This window comes from Anguilla anguilla, chromosome 7 (genome assembly GCF_013347855.1).
Source record: "Anguilla anguilla isolate fAngAng1 chromosome 7, fAngAng1.pri, whole genome shotgun sequence".
In the NCBI taxonomy this organism is placed as follows: Eukaryota; Metazoa; Chordata; class Actinopteri; order Anguilliformes; family Anguillidae; genus Anguilla; species Anguilla anguilla.
The window spans coordinates 22,263,688-22,278,125 of record NC_049207.1 but is presented as its reverse complement, the minus strand read 5'-3'; the positions used below and the strand labels follow the sequence as shown (position 1 = coordinate 22,278,125).

At 48.1% G+C, this 14,438-nt stretch overlaps 1 protein-coding gene across 10 annotated transcripts in view; it reads right to left on the bottom strand.

Moving 5' to 3' along the window:
* Positions 1–14,438, bottom strand: part of dysf (dysferlin, limb girdle muscular dystrophy 2B (autosomal recessive)) — an 89,745-nt gene that overhangs the window by 31,879 nt on the left and 43,428 nt on the right. For 7 of the 10 annotated variants that reach the window (XM_035426208.1, XM_035426212.1, XM_035426210.1 and 4 more), the window contains 9 exons: positions 10,322–10,503; positions 9,876–10,016; positions 8,795–8,824; positions 6,986–7,021; positions 6,624–6,665; positions 5,321–5,422; positions 4,390–4,551; positions 3,800–3,968; positions 2,680–2,753 (listed from right to left, as the gene is read on the bottom strand). In XM_035426208.1, the coding sequence (XP_035282099.1) occupies positions 2,680–2,753; positions 3,800–3,968; positions 4,390–4,551; positions 5,321–5,422; positions 6,624–6,665; positions 6,986–7,021; positions 8,795–8,824; positions 9,876–10,016; positions 10,322–10,503 (938 nt within the window). The remainder of the gene's footprint in view (positions 1–2,679; positions 2,754–3,799; positions 3,969–4,389; positions 4,552–5,320; positions 5,423–6,623; positions 6,666–6,985; positions 7,022–8,794; positions 8,825–9,875; positions 10,017–10,321; positions 10,504–14,438) is intronic. The other 3 variants (XM_035426214.1, XM_035426217.1, XM_035426218.1) reach the window with 1 other exon arrangement.

Genomic DNA, 14,438 nt, shown 5'->3' with positions numbered 1-14,438 from the left:
CTGCTTCTGATCCTTTTATTTAATTACTCCAATAAGTGTTAAGCCTATTAGTTTTCCACCAGAAGAAAATACATCAAAAGAAGTAAAATATGGCAGTTTTACAACTTTTGCCATATACTTATGCCATATACTTATAGAGTACAAATTAAATTCTGTTCTCGGATTTGTTAAATGGAAAACGCAACACGCAGAGAGGAAAAGAGGCTTGTTAATGCCTTTTTTTTACAAGTGTTGGGTGTGGGCTTTTTTAAAATAGCAAAAGGTCAAATGCAAAAAATCATTTTTCCACTGCAAGAAGGAGACATCTGAGTTACACAGAACAGCAGCGGCAGCAGCAGCGCCACCAGCCAGAAACGAAGGTCAAAAACGCAAATAAACAAGCCGCGCAACTGCGATAGGGCCCACATTTCTGTGGCCGTCGCCACGGAAACCACGGGGGCAGTGGTCCTCCTTATTATTTTTTTATTCAGTGACTAAACAAATAAAGGCTGAAAGGTTGCAGCTGGGAAATGGAAACAATTTTCCAATTTCCATAATCCCACTAATTTTTTTTTTTTTTTCTCTACATTGTTTGTATTTATTTTTGGTATTTTTAGAGCCGTAGCCATGACGGGGAATTGACGAACTCTCGCGGAGACAGGGGCTCTGTTTAAACTTTCCACAGCCTGTTCACAAAAAAATTACATTTAAATTGTTCTCCTCAACACTGCAGACACAGTACTGCCTTCTCTTTGAACTGTCGAAGTTCAGACCCCCGCTTCTAAAAAAAAATCTCAATTAAAATCAGGACATTATCATGATATAATCTTGTTTTCTGTGAAATTATTGTTGCTTGTGCAGCTCAAAACTTCACACTTAAAACTTGGTTGGTGGCTATCTCTGGGGGGGGGGGCACATTTCAGAAAAGGGGTACCACTCTAGACCTGACGCAAGCAATAATGCTGGATACCTCTCAACTTGGAACATGAGCGTTAAAAGAAACCCCAAAACCCAGCTGAGGGGAGCATTAAACAAACTGTGTCCATGTGCCTGGCTTTGCTGAATGAAGCCATCAAGGACGTGGAACTTATAAAACAAAAAACCTCCATTAAGGGTGTCAGTGGCCTACGTGTTCCAAACGCTCTCCAACCAAACCGCAGTGGGTATCATTACAGTTCTGCTGAAGGTTATAAACCTCTGACCCCTGTCACATTAATGAGCAGTGACTGGAGTAAACAAAACATATTTCACATAAACAATAGCCACTGCGGCTTTGGAGCCGTACCAAAATATGCCACCAACTGTAGGCTGAAACACGAGGGGAGGCGAAGTCGACTTTTTCTTGAACCATTTCATGATGCTCTTTCGAGCTCAAGTTTGACTTTATTTTTTCATTCTGTTTTCTCTTTTCAGGGTGGCGGTGAGGTTGATGCATACCATATACAGTTGGCTGAAACATTGTGTTTTAACTTGTTTTTTAAAGAATTGTTTTGGATTATTTTGTCACCTGGCAGGCCCGAGATGCACTGTTTACACATGTTTAGTGTTAATTCAGTAGTACCAGAGTTTATACCCAAGAAGTCCAAGAGTGATCAAATGTACTCTGCTGGAGTAAAATGGGCTCTATCAGAAATGACTTAATACACAAGACTATAAGACTTACCACCAAATGCAAAAATGGAGTCGTTTTACATATGTGGTTTTTCCATTAAGCTGGGTTCCAAAAAGTGAATTTTTTTGGGGGTATCCAAAATCAAAATCAAAACCTAACACTAGCTCCTGAACATAACCCAAATCCTGCATCATCCCTAACACAAACTGTATTCCCAACCCAAACCCTAATCCCGGCCATAATACTATATGACTTATCCCCAAAGGGTGAAAATTGAGTCATCTAAAGTATATGATTTTTCCATGGGTGAGAAGCAATTTGACCCCTAAAATTTTACTAAAGATTGGAAACACCGTACAGTTGAGCATTAGGGGTGTTGCTCAGTGCAAGGTGATTGCAGTCATTACACCCTACAAGCCTGCTTCTTTCTCTTCACCGTGCTGCAGACCTCACTTAGCCAACCCAAGGGCGTTGCAGTACACAGACACACACACACATACACGCACACTTTCACGCACACGCACAGATGCACACGCGTGTACGTGCGCACTCATCTCGTGCACGCCCGCAGCAGCACGCGTCTCGCTCTCGTTCTGCGGCGCCATGCGATCGAGAGCTCCCAGGCATCGCCACGGTTGGTCGCCGCCGCCTTTTTATTGGCTGGGTGCGGCCCCAGACTCGTCAGGCAGATCCAGTCCAGCCGCATCAGCGGTGGAAATGAGGTATTGATTCCGTCATTAAATACGCGGGGAAACTACCCCTGGAACGCCACTTGGGCGTCCCGGGAGCTGGGAGTTGGTCATACATGAGCCCATAATAGCCCAAGACTGAAATAAGGTTTAACTGTCAAAGGCAATCAAAAGTACACAACGTCTGTAACCCACTCACTCACTCACTCACTCACTGTATGCTGGCTGGGCTTTTGCCAAGCGAAGTCGTTGATCTAAGCGGGATCATCACCTCGCACTGCATTGTGGGTAAGTGTACCGTACACAGGACACAGCGCACACAAGGAGTGAGGAGGGAGTTTCCTCCGTTTGGAGTGAGCGGTGCTAGCCTGCCTCTATCTCCCTCTCCGCTGGGCCTACCTGTCCCGGGATGAGCGGCTGCTTGTCGTCGATGTCGATCAGGACGTCATCGCGCGGCGTTTGGAGGATCTCTTCTGCAGTGAGAGAGCGAGAGCAGCAGTTACCCGCGATGTTCTCCATCGCTGCGCTGATTTCCGTGTGCCTGATGTCTTCCCACAATCCCTTGAGATTACAGCGTGCCCACACTGCACCCAAACTGTACCCGCACTGTGCCAAAACATTGCCCAAACTGTGCCCGTACTGTGCCAGAACTGTGCGCGCACTACGAAGTTCGCCCTTTCAGCCCAAGTCACCTGACCCTCCTCCTGTGTGTTCTGCTTTCTGTTCCGGCCCTTCTCTTGATCAATTAAGGCTGCCGAAAATGTATTTCTATCAGATGCCATTTGCCTTTTCTTTGAACTCCACAAATGGCTTCGTTTCAGTGGCCAGGTGTCCACACTTTGATTTCACTTGTCAGTTTGTACGTTAATCAATCGTCGCCATATTGCACGTGAAATAAAATTAAAACATTAGTCGTCCGGGAACTGAACTGACTGATTAAAAGTACTGGGACGTGAATATGCACAACAGCTGTGAACACTATTCGTGCCATATTAATGACTAATTCACTACAGCCCTGATGCAAATTAATTCAGCAACTGCACAACGGCAGCCAAATGTTAACAAGTACAATAGGTCATGTTTTTAGTTGCAAAATATGACGTTCCGACTATCTGATCAGACTTCATAGGATAATTGGAGTAAAGGTCACAGCAAGTTTCATCTTCTCTTCTGCATTCATCACAGACGTCTGAACACAATTATTGTTTTTTTTTTTTTAACTTAAAAACAGATCTTGGAGTCAAGTTGTCTCCAAATGTACAAATAAAATAAAAGTCTTGAGCTGAGTTGCGCAAACGCTGATTCAATAACATTAATTGGAAACTTGCCTGTCATTTTATGAGGGATTCTTTTCATAATGGCCCAGGAATAATAATGACTAAAAAGGGGTCATTGAGCCACAGACACAATCAACTGAATGACCTTGAGTTCAACTTCTTCACCTCCCTCAACCTGTCACTCAGCCTCTGAGCCCTCCCCAAGCCCAGGAGCTCCTCCTCTGACTCCTGCCCCCTCTCACCCTGTAAATCCTCCTCTTCAGATTCTCTCTCCAGGCTGTCAGGCTGGCAACGGAACTCTTCCAGGGTGCGGATGGTACACTGCCCCACCACGGGCTTCCTGCCAAACTGCCGGTTGTCAATCACCTTCAGAACAATGGGGGGCATGTACAGCTCCTCACAGGGCAGGCGCTGTGAAAAAAAATAGTGGGGGGCGGGGGTCAGCACCATAACTCAAGGTATGGATGTCTCCATCTTTCTCCATAAAATTTTGTACCGTAAAACAATATTAAAAACTCTCCACCTATTTTCTCTCTCACCAAATCCATCTGATTTCTCAGATCTCCCAGCCAATAAGCTGAGTCATGTGTCGGTGACCAGCATCGTCATAAGTGGGGAGAAAGGTGGTAATTATTCTATGGGCCCAAAGCCAGGGAGGAGGCCCACAAAAATACAGTGGGATCATGTGTAACTTAATATTTAATGGTGGTGGGGCCCAATGTGAGATCTTTTCACGGGGGCCCAAAATCACTGGTGACACCAATGCTGGTTACATAACAAGCAGGGGTAGCTGCCACTGGGTAAAGATGGGGCATAGTCGGGCGGGGCTCACCACGTCGATGAAGAGCGTATTGACGTCGAAGTTGGGCTTCTTCTTGGTGTTGCGGATGACGCAGGACTGCACCATGCGGCCCCCGCACTCCACCTGTAGGCTGGGTGAGGTCACGCTCGCCAGCTGATAGCTCTTCAGGTTCCGCACCCCCCACGCCAGGATCTGCAGGGACATGCCAGGGTGAGGCGCTAGAGCAAGCGCAGGCAAGGAACGCAGGGTCGCACGACCTCACTGTGTCAGCCAGGGAAACACAGGGCCCCACTGTGCATCGAACAGTAACACAGGGGTGCAAAAGTGAAGGAGACGGGATGGTTCTGCGCAGAAAGCCAAGGGACTAGTGAAAGACAGAGACAGTGTGTCACAGCATAAAACTTGAAAACATACGGTGACAGCACAAGCACACGGTTGGCATTGAAAATTAAACTTTTAAAAATGTGCCAATATAAAGCGGCTACATTAAAAGGGCTTGATCAGAGAACAACACTGGGTGTGAGAACAGGACTGGTGTACTGAAGAACTATGTGGGACTAAATCATTCAAAATGATTCTGGATCAGTGGTATCTAAGAAGTGATATGTGGATCAAACTGATCCTGGATCAGCTGCATGTATGAACCCTTACAAAGTGATTGGTGTATCACAATGACCCTGGACCAGTCGTGTGTGAAAGCCTTTCAATTAGGTGAGAGGTGCACAACTTTTTGTTCCAACCGATTACCATTTCTTACAGCTCTACAAATTACACTGCTTCACTCCTGTACTTGCGCACAGTACAATCTCTAGGATACACTTGTAGACTGCGGCTGTAGCTGGTGCTTATACATATCAGATCAAGATATGATTGGGCTAATTAAATAAATGCTGGCACAAAATCTTGAAATGGATTGGCCCTTGTTGTGCACCCCTGAGTTAGGGACACGGATCAGGCTGACCTCAATGGCAGTGCGCTGCAGAATGGGCTTGATCCCCTGGGGCACCATGTAGACGTTGGGCTCGCGCTGCGGAGGAGGGCAGGGCAGGTCTGTTTCCACGGGCTGAAAGCAGGAGCACGCCGCAGGGCCAGGTGAGAATCGGGGGAAAGCACCACAGTCCAGCAGAAAAGGCCACAACACACGGCCTTCAATGATTGCATCCGGTCAGCCAGAATGAACACGTCAGCCTCATTCAGAACACATGGACTACTACAGTACAGCAATGTGAATTATAAATGCACACATGCTTCGGTGACACATGCACTCATATTCCCCATAAACAGATACCAACACCTCAACCTGCATTCATATATAAATATATGATTTATATATATATATTATATATATAGATATTTATGTGCTGAAACAGAGCTGATAAATGCATGCATGTTAATAATTTTCTTTTTAAGTTAGTATGACAGACAGGTTTAAGCAGAGGTCACAAAGTTTAAACCAAATTATTTTGTTAATTTCAAATCCAGCATGAATCTAAAATGGCTTCTAAATTCTGAAAGCAACCCACAAAAAAGAGCACCTGAGAAAAGCAAATTCTCACTAGTCTAAAAAGAGGGAAATGAGATAGACAAATGCAGCACTGGACCACAGGCAGCCCAGGCAGCACAGGCTGCACAGGTAGCACAGAGCAGCGAGTGGCATGCTGGCTGAAGGACTGAGACGGAAGGCTCAGAGAGTGAATGGTGTGTGTGTGAGCGCTCTGTGCAAAACAAGGTTCTGTTGAGTAGGGCTGATTTTAAAAAACCGTCATTTCATTTTTGAGGCATTACCTATAAATTAGCTTTGTTAGCTGAGTCTGAGTGTCCCAGTGTGTGTAGAAACAGAACAGAGTCAGTGATCTCCTATGCTCTCCTGACACAGGCATATTCGCTGACACTGGCTGCCTGCGCATGTTGCCTGTGCTCATCTGTATGCTACTGCAATGTCGCAGTGAGCAGCTACTGTACTGTAAGGCACAAGCCCTATGTATGGAAAGCTGTTTCGAGTGTATGCTGCATGTATGCGGGTGCAGATGTGAAGCTGATGAATTAAGGGTGTGCATGCAAAAGTCAGGGTGCAGAATTAGGGGTGGGGATGGGGGTGCGGATGTGAGAGTGCTGAATTAGGGGTGAAGGTGTAGGTGTGAGGGTGCTGAATTAGGGGTGAAGGTGCAGGTGTGAGGGTGCTGAATTTGGGATGGGGCACAGATATACAGTAGGGCTTCTGAATTAGGTGTGGGTTTTGGGGGGCAGATGTGGGGCCGCTGTACCCATTGCTGCAGGTTCTCAGAGAGGAAGCCTGGAAGGATAAGCTGAGGAGATCCACAGGACCCCAGCAGGGACAGACACACAGATAGACAGACAGACAGACAGACAGAAAGGTGGAAGGAAAAGATGCACAAAGTTCATTAATTTACTTTGAATATCCAACAGCCTTAATGATGTCCAGTTTCACACGTGCATTATATTGCATACTGTATTGCCTTGTACATGGTATTGGCTTTCATTACTGTATTTAGAGTACATCCAAGTGTAAAAAATATATCTAGTTGATATCCTTTCTACTTCATCATTTTATACTGACTTAATTCGACCCTCCCAATGCCCCTCCACAGTGAGGCTACACACTCACCTCGTCCAGGGTAGAAGTGGTGGGCATAAGTTCACCCTTCCATGATGAAGAGAGAGAAAAACAAAGTTATTCCATAAAATATAGCTCAGCATAGAAAGTCTAAAAATATATTACACTTCCATTTTTCTCTGGGTCTCTAACAAATATATTTTTTTACATACAACCAACAGTATTAATTAAGCTGGATATTTACTGAAGCAATTCAAGATAAGTACCATGATCAAGAGTTATACATTTGATTCCCATCTAGGAGATGCAAGTGTAGTTTCCATTGTTCTGTAATGCGTGACACGTTTATTCTCTTTTATGGTCAAAATCCCTCAGTAGGTATCCCAAGGTATAGAGTTAAAAATCAACCGGTCATTAGTTGTAGGTGCCTATTTGTTTTTCAGAAAAAATAGCACAGTATTATTGATTTACAGAGCATCCTCTTGTTTTAGATTTGCATGTTGCTGCTATGGAGACGTCATCATGTCTCTACGCAGAGGGTTCTAACGGACCAGCCCCGACAGTGTGACTCTGGGGAGATTTCGGCTGAGCTCCGTTACAAATGCGCAAAGCCTGTCCATCAATCGCACCGGGCCCCAGGTTCGCCGAGTCAAACTGGAATAACAGGAAGCTGCGAATTTCATAATCCACCCTCTTCACCGCTCCCTTCATCCGAGAGAGACATTCCCCCGGTTTATTTTTCTCATTACCCCAATATCCTACCAAAATCGTGGCATGTTTTCAAATACCCCCCTGCCCACACACACGCGCACACACGCGCATACACTCACCCACACACACACACACGCACACATGCATGCACGCGCACACGCGCACACACACACACACACACACACTCACAGGTTCAGCGCTCAGCCCACATGTTTCCAATTAGACCCCTCCACTCACAGTCTGAGCATCAGCGCTCGCTATGCTAACAGGGCGCGCTGCGTAGGTCTGCTCCATCGGTACCCGGCCCAGCTTTCTGTTATGCTAAAGAGGGCTGACTACCCACAAACCCGAGGGGCTAGGCCTTGAGTACAAACAGCACATACATTCAGCCACCAGTTCAGCTGGAACCAAAATCTCTCTAATAAACTGGAAAAATGCAGTTTCCCTGAGTTATTGAACTCTTTGATGCGGATCCCAATGTAACCATGCCAACAGCCCGCTAAGAATGGGTGCTTTCTCCTTAGTGTTTTTTTCCCCCACTTCTGTGCGGTCAAACGTCTATACTGTATGTGTGTGTGAGTGTGTATGTGTGTGGGTGTATGTGTGTTTGCATGGTTGTGCACGTTTTTAAGGATGGGTGTGTGTGTTTGTGTATGATTTTGCTTATGCATGTGTGCATGTGTACACGTGTGTTTACGTGCGGTGGTTCTGCGTGTTCTGCATTTCTCTTGGGGTCATCCACAGGTATAAACGGGTCCCCAGGCGAGAGCGACTGTGGGTGGCTATTCTGTTTTGCATTGGTGTAAGTGCGCACTTTAATTTGATTTCCCCCGTGATTAGCCTCTTCTAACACAAGCCACCTGTGCCATGCCTAGGGAGGGGTGGGGTCTCTGGCAGGGAACAAGGAGACGCCGTTCCCGAACCACGCTCCACGGCGGCTGATTTGGCTGGATGCAGGTACGGTGGCGCTACCCGAATTTCGGGAGTCCAATCTAATTATCCCGCCACGGTCGGCTGGGAGACAAGAGCAGGGCGTGTCTTTTTGGAGAGAGACGGAGGCGGGGCCAGGCAGGGGTGTTTTGTGGGAGGGCGTAGGGTGTAAGGTGGTGGTGGTGGTGGTGGTGGTGGGGGGGGGGGGCGTGCACAAACCTCCTGTCCAGGGATGTGATGGATTGCGGGCTGTGGGAAAAAGACAGAGAGAGCAGAAGTTAATGAGTCTGAAAGGAGGGGAATGACTTCATAGGACATTATTAAATTAGCCTCTAACTGCTGGGAAAGCTGGCTTTTCACATGTGAACGCAGACTCATCAAAAATCAGGGGAGCGAGCCCCCCGGGACCAAGGCGCCCCTGATACAACACAGGGCCTGCATCTGCCAATGGGGCGGTCTAGTCCCCCCCCATGACCTCTCACCTCCTACTGTAACATTTAAACATCCAATCACATCTGCAGACAAGCAGCGATGAGAGACAGTTAGCCCGACTGCAACTAACTTGCCCATGAGGAATGTCTACAGTACATGAATCCACGGATCAAAGGACATGTAATCCTTGGATACTGTACTGCAATTGGCTGTGCAGGGGAAGTCCCGGCCATTTTTTAACAGCAATATAACAGCTGTCAATCAAAACACCCCAGGGTCACTGGGCCCTCATAACCGTGGCCCTGATGAGTTTTAAAAAGAAAACGGTATTTTCTCTCCACGCCACAGCTGCTCAGCACATGTCCTTCCGTGAGGAGGACATTGACGTCAGGACGAAAGCATCGCCACTGTCACACGCCCTGGTGCCACATGTCACCGCTTTGTCACCGGCGTCGCGGCGGGCGACCGTTCAAAGCGGCTGACGGCGGCTGACGTAAACGCCGTTAGGACCGGGCGGCCGCTGACCGTAACGCCCTTCCTCTGACGAGGATGACTCTGGCCGACGTGCAAGGGGATTCTGCGATTTGGGAATTCGGCTTTCCCTGAACATTTGCAGGTTTGAATCCCTGGTGAAGCACAGCTATAGCATTCTTGAGTAGGGCATTCGCTGTGCCCTTAATTGGCTTAATTGGTTTAATTGGTATAATTGGTAAAACACAGACAAGGGAGCCTTCTAAGTGAATACATTTCAGGGTTTCAGGAAGGGTCATAAGTATCTGACGGACAGGCAGGTTGGCAGACAGCACGAGGTGCGCAGTGTGCCCTCTAGTGTTCAGTATTGAAACAGCAGCGGAGAGTGCAGCCGTACCTTCTCTCTGCGTATCAGCTCAAAGGCTGCCAGCAGCTCTCCAGCAAACTTGCCATTCTTCTGGATGGGGTACCAGGCAAGGCGAGGCGAGGGCATCAGGGAAGGCTGGCAAACACACCGCCCCATGAACTCATCTGCCCCCTGGTGGACACAGACGCAACAGCAGGGCATCAGTGAGATGCATACAATTAGAGATTGTGCTGCTATTACGGTTCTAACACAGTACTTAGAAACAGATTAAAAATAACCGCTACAAGTAGCAAAGCTTGTGGAGATGCTGCTCTCAATTTAGTTTTTCCCTGTTTCAGGCAGTAAGCTGTCATTCATAGATTGTTCTGGAAAATCTATGACCTTTTTCAAAAGAGCATAGAGAGCTTCGAGAGGAAAATTGCTCTCAGAGTGGATGTTATGTTATTTGACCTCTGACCCCCGATGGTCGCACTTACGTAGGTGTCCTGGTCGAACAGTTCCACCACGATGCTGGGGGGGCTGTGCTCTGTGACCTGGGGATCACCGAAAATCTCAATCTCGTAGAAGATGAGGGTCTGGTCCCAGGTGGGGTTGAGCGTGTTGCGTACGGTCACAGTCTTCTGGCTCTGATGGAGGAAGGACACCGTCGCATATGGATCTGTGAAGTGGCGGAGATAGGGAATCGGTCAGGAGAGGAGTAGGGTCCTACGTTAAGCAGGTCCCATTTGCACATGTACCGGGTACAAACACACAGGGGATTCACCTCAATTCTTTATGATGGCTGCTAGGCCATCTACCAGCTCAGGTTTTCTAATGCATGGAATCACTGTTATATTTTATTATTCAAATGCACGGTAACTGCATAGTTTGGAAAAGCAGTGTGTGTTGGAAAACGCTGTAATGACGTAGGTCCAGTAATAGTGCTGTGGTGATGTGGTGTATCTTGATCTCTCTGATCTGTCTGCCTTTTCAACTCCCACAGTCACTTAAAACATAGTTTATTTAGTCTGGAACATTATATCGTATTTAATGCTTAGGATTCTTATAGATGGAGGAACTGCTAAAAAAAAACTAAAGCTGTTTAATCCCAGAAATGAAACAGGCGTTTAAACTTTTTTCCAGAAAACCACTAATTCACTGTAAATTGTGATGTGTATGTGTACACGGGTGTGCGAGGCCGGTGCTTTCTGTTATACTCTCTGGAGAAATGAGTAAGTTGTTTATGTGTACAGTGTGTATTCCGAAGATGAAGAACTGAAACAAAAAAAAAGTTTTAAAAAATGACATCAATGGCTGAGGAATGCCTGAAACCAAGGGACCGTCTCCCGTCTCCCAAGTTTATTATTCCAGGCCATGTAAAGAGGCTCTGCGGGATCGTTTCACCCGGAGCCTTTTCCCAGCTCGGATTAACCACCCCCTCGCTGCAAAAAAAAGCGCATTACCTCAAATAAACAGAGGGGTAAAGAAGCCCCCGGGAACGCGCGCTGTTTTCCAGGAGTTGGTTAACAACACCAAGGGAAATAAATGCGCAAACGTGGATCGGCTCCAAGTGTGCCGTGTAAATAAATAACTCGGGGAAACGAAGGATGCCGCCGTCGCCGCTTCTGCCGCCGCCGCCGGCCGCTGGAGAGCCGAGAGATCGCTGAGGCAGCGGCTCGGAGAGAGAGCGAACAGGCAGGGCGAGGGGCGGGGGGAAGGGTAAGGGGTGCCAGGTGAGGAGTGAGCTGTGAGCAGTGAGCAGTGAAACGTGATGGGCGAGGGTGCAGGTCAAATAGGGGACTTCTGCCATAAGGGTCACGGTCACTGTCCAGATTTGACTTGCTCCCCGATCCCTGATCTCAACCCAAACCTGCAGTGAGTAGGCTGCAGTGTGGAGCAGCATTAAGGGCACCTGATACAGCACCAGATGGTTTTTGGTTCACATGTTTGAAGGCTCAATGTTGCTGCAGCCCTGATTTGGTGCAGTACAACTGACTTAAAATAAATCCAATTTTTAATTCATACATGTGATAAGGTCAATATGGTCTGTTTAGACTCTGGAAACCCAGGATTGACCAAAGCAACTTGACATACCAAATATTTATGTTTTTTTTCTAATAATCACTGTAAAACTTTCTGTAGGTCTCTGTATGCTTAAAAAAGCACACCTCATTCAACAGCTAGAGATCTTGTTCAGCTGCTAATCAGGAGAATCAGGTGTGTCAAATTAGGGCCAAAATGCAAACCTACAGGATAGAAGAACTCCAGGAAAGCGTCATTAGTAACAAAAGTTACCTGTATGTAAAACTACATATAAGAAGGCACTGTTCATGCTGGTTTAGTGTTGTGCTCTTGGGCACCTCCAATGGTGAACTACTGTTACAGCGGCAGCTGCTAAAGCAGCCAGCCTGCAATCGAGAGATACTGTCATTTCAGTGTCTCTCCCCCCCCAAGAAAAATGAATAAATAAAGCAATAAAAATAATAGCGGGTACATTTATTAAAGGCGAATCATACTGCTTACCACAAGACAAACAGCTTTCTACATATTCATAGAAACCACTCGCACGCAGTTGACACAGACATACGATGAGGATGACCGAGTCCAGTCTGTTTTTCACTGCGGCCTAAAGCAACCGATGGCCCGCATCAATAAACATTCCCAAACATTCCCAGATCTGTAAGGACAGCCGTATGGTTCAGGGCACTCTTTGATTTACAACAATATCAGATATTTCCAGATCGTCCGTGTTTTTCCAGGGGATCCGAGTGAAATCCTAACGGCGCGTTCTCCAGGCTGCAGTTTCCACGGTCTCGTTAGGCGTTGGAAGTTTGAGGAAAATAACATCCTGTCGCTTCCAATCGCCTTTTTTCTCTCGCGCCCTCGCGGTTTTCCCGCCAGAAAGATTTATGGCCGCAGGGGCGCGGAGCGCCACCCTCCCACGCGCCCGCGTACGTGCAGTCGCCGCGTGTCACGTGCTACAGCGTCTGCGCGTGCGGATGTTTATCCTAACCCTAACCCTAACCCTAACCCTCCACGCTCCCGCGTACGTGCAGTCGCCGCGTGCCACGTGCTACACCGTCTGCACGCGCGGGTGTTTATCCTAACCCTAACCCTAACCCTAACCCTCCACGCGCCCGCGTACGCGCAGTCGCCACGTGTCACATGCTATACCGTCTGCGCGCGCGGGTGTTTATCCTAACCCTAACCCTAACCCTAACCCTCCACACGCCTGCGTACGCGCAGTCGCCACGTGTCACATGCTACACCGTCTGCGCGCGCGGGTGTTTATCCTAACCCTAACCCTAACCCTCCACGCGCCTGCGTACCTGCAGTCGCCGCGTGTCACATGCTACACCGTCTGCGCGCGTGGGTGTTTATCCTAACCCTAACCCTAACCCTCCACGCGCCTGCGTACCTGCAGTCGCCGCGTGTCACATGCTACACCGTCTGCGCGCGTGGGTGTTTATCCTAACCCTAACCCTAACCCTCCACGCGCCTGCGTACCTGCAGTCGCCGCGTGTCACATGCTATACCGTCTGCGCGCGCGGGTGTTTATCCTGGAGCTCGGGAGCTCGGGTTCCGGTTACGGCGCGTACGCCGTCTGCTCCTCGTACGCTCGGCCTGTGAGACCGTGACAGCGCGCAGGACGACCGCGGGCCCAGGCCCCAGGCCTCGCCAAGGACACCCTGAGCCCTTCCAGCCAGAAAAAAAGGCTCCCTTTTCCGGAGCGTATCAAACTGGAGGGGCTGAACGAGCAGCAAACACGGAGCACGTTAGCACGAACGTGGCCCACGGTCTGCATTACGGCCTCTACACTCTGCATCCTGCGTTTACCTTCGTACATTATGAATGCTATTATCATCAAGCACCTCAGCCTGATATAGAGAAAAAGGAGATCAAAACTTCATATTGTAAAAATGGACATCATTTAAAAATAGCATTTATTTGGAATTTTTGTGATTTTTGGACATTAACATGTGCTATCTAAAAGTTGCTGTTGCAGCGAAGAAAGTATGCTGTACCAACAATCATCATCATCAAACTGGTATCTATTTCACTACCACAAAAGCCTCTTTATTGAAAATAATTACACCCCGATGAGGCTCTCCTCCAGGGCAATGTAAACAGAAGGCGGTTTCAGTTGCACACTTTCTGCAGCCAGTTTTACACATTCCGACGTGTGAGTGAAGTGCAGCATGAGCTCCGCTAAGACAGGAAGCCGGTGCCCCGACCGCAGCTTCCCAAAACGAGGGCCGTCCCGACCTGTTCCTACGGCGAGGCTGGGAGTGGCCTGCACCTTACGCCACCCCCACCACTGCCTTAACAGGGGAGCCCAGAGGCTTCTGGAAGCTTCTGGAAGCTGGTCCGGGCTGGGAGGAATGACTCATGAGCTCAGCGTTATTGCGGCCGTGTCTGCGGCTTCTCTCTGCCCACATTTGTAGATCCAGGATCGGCACGTGCTCCCAGCGGGTTTGCCCCCCCCCAAATCTGCCCCCCCTAATCCACACACACGCACACATGCACATGCACATTCTCACATACCCATACGCAAACACGAACCTACATACAGCCATACATGGACACACACACACTCAAACTCAACAACAAACC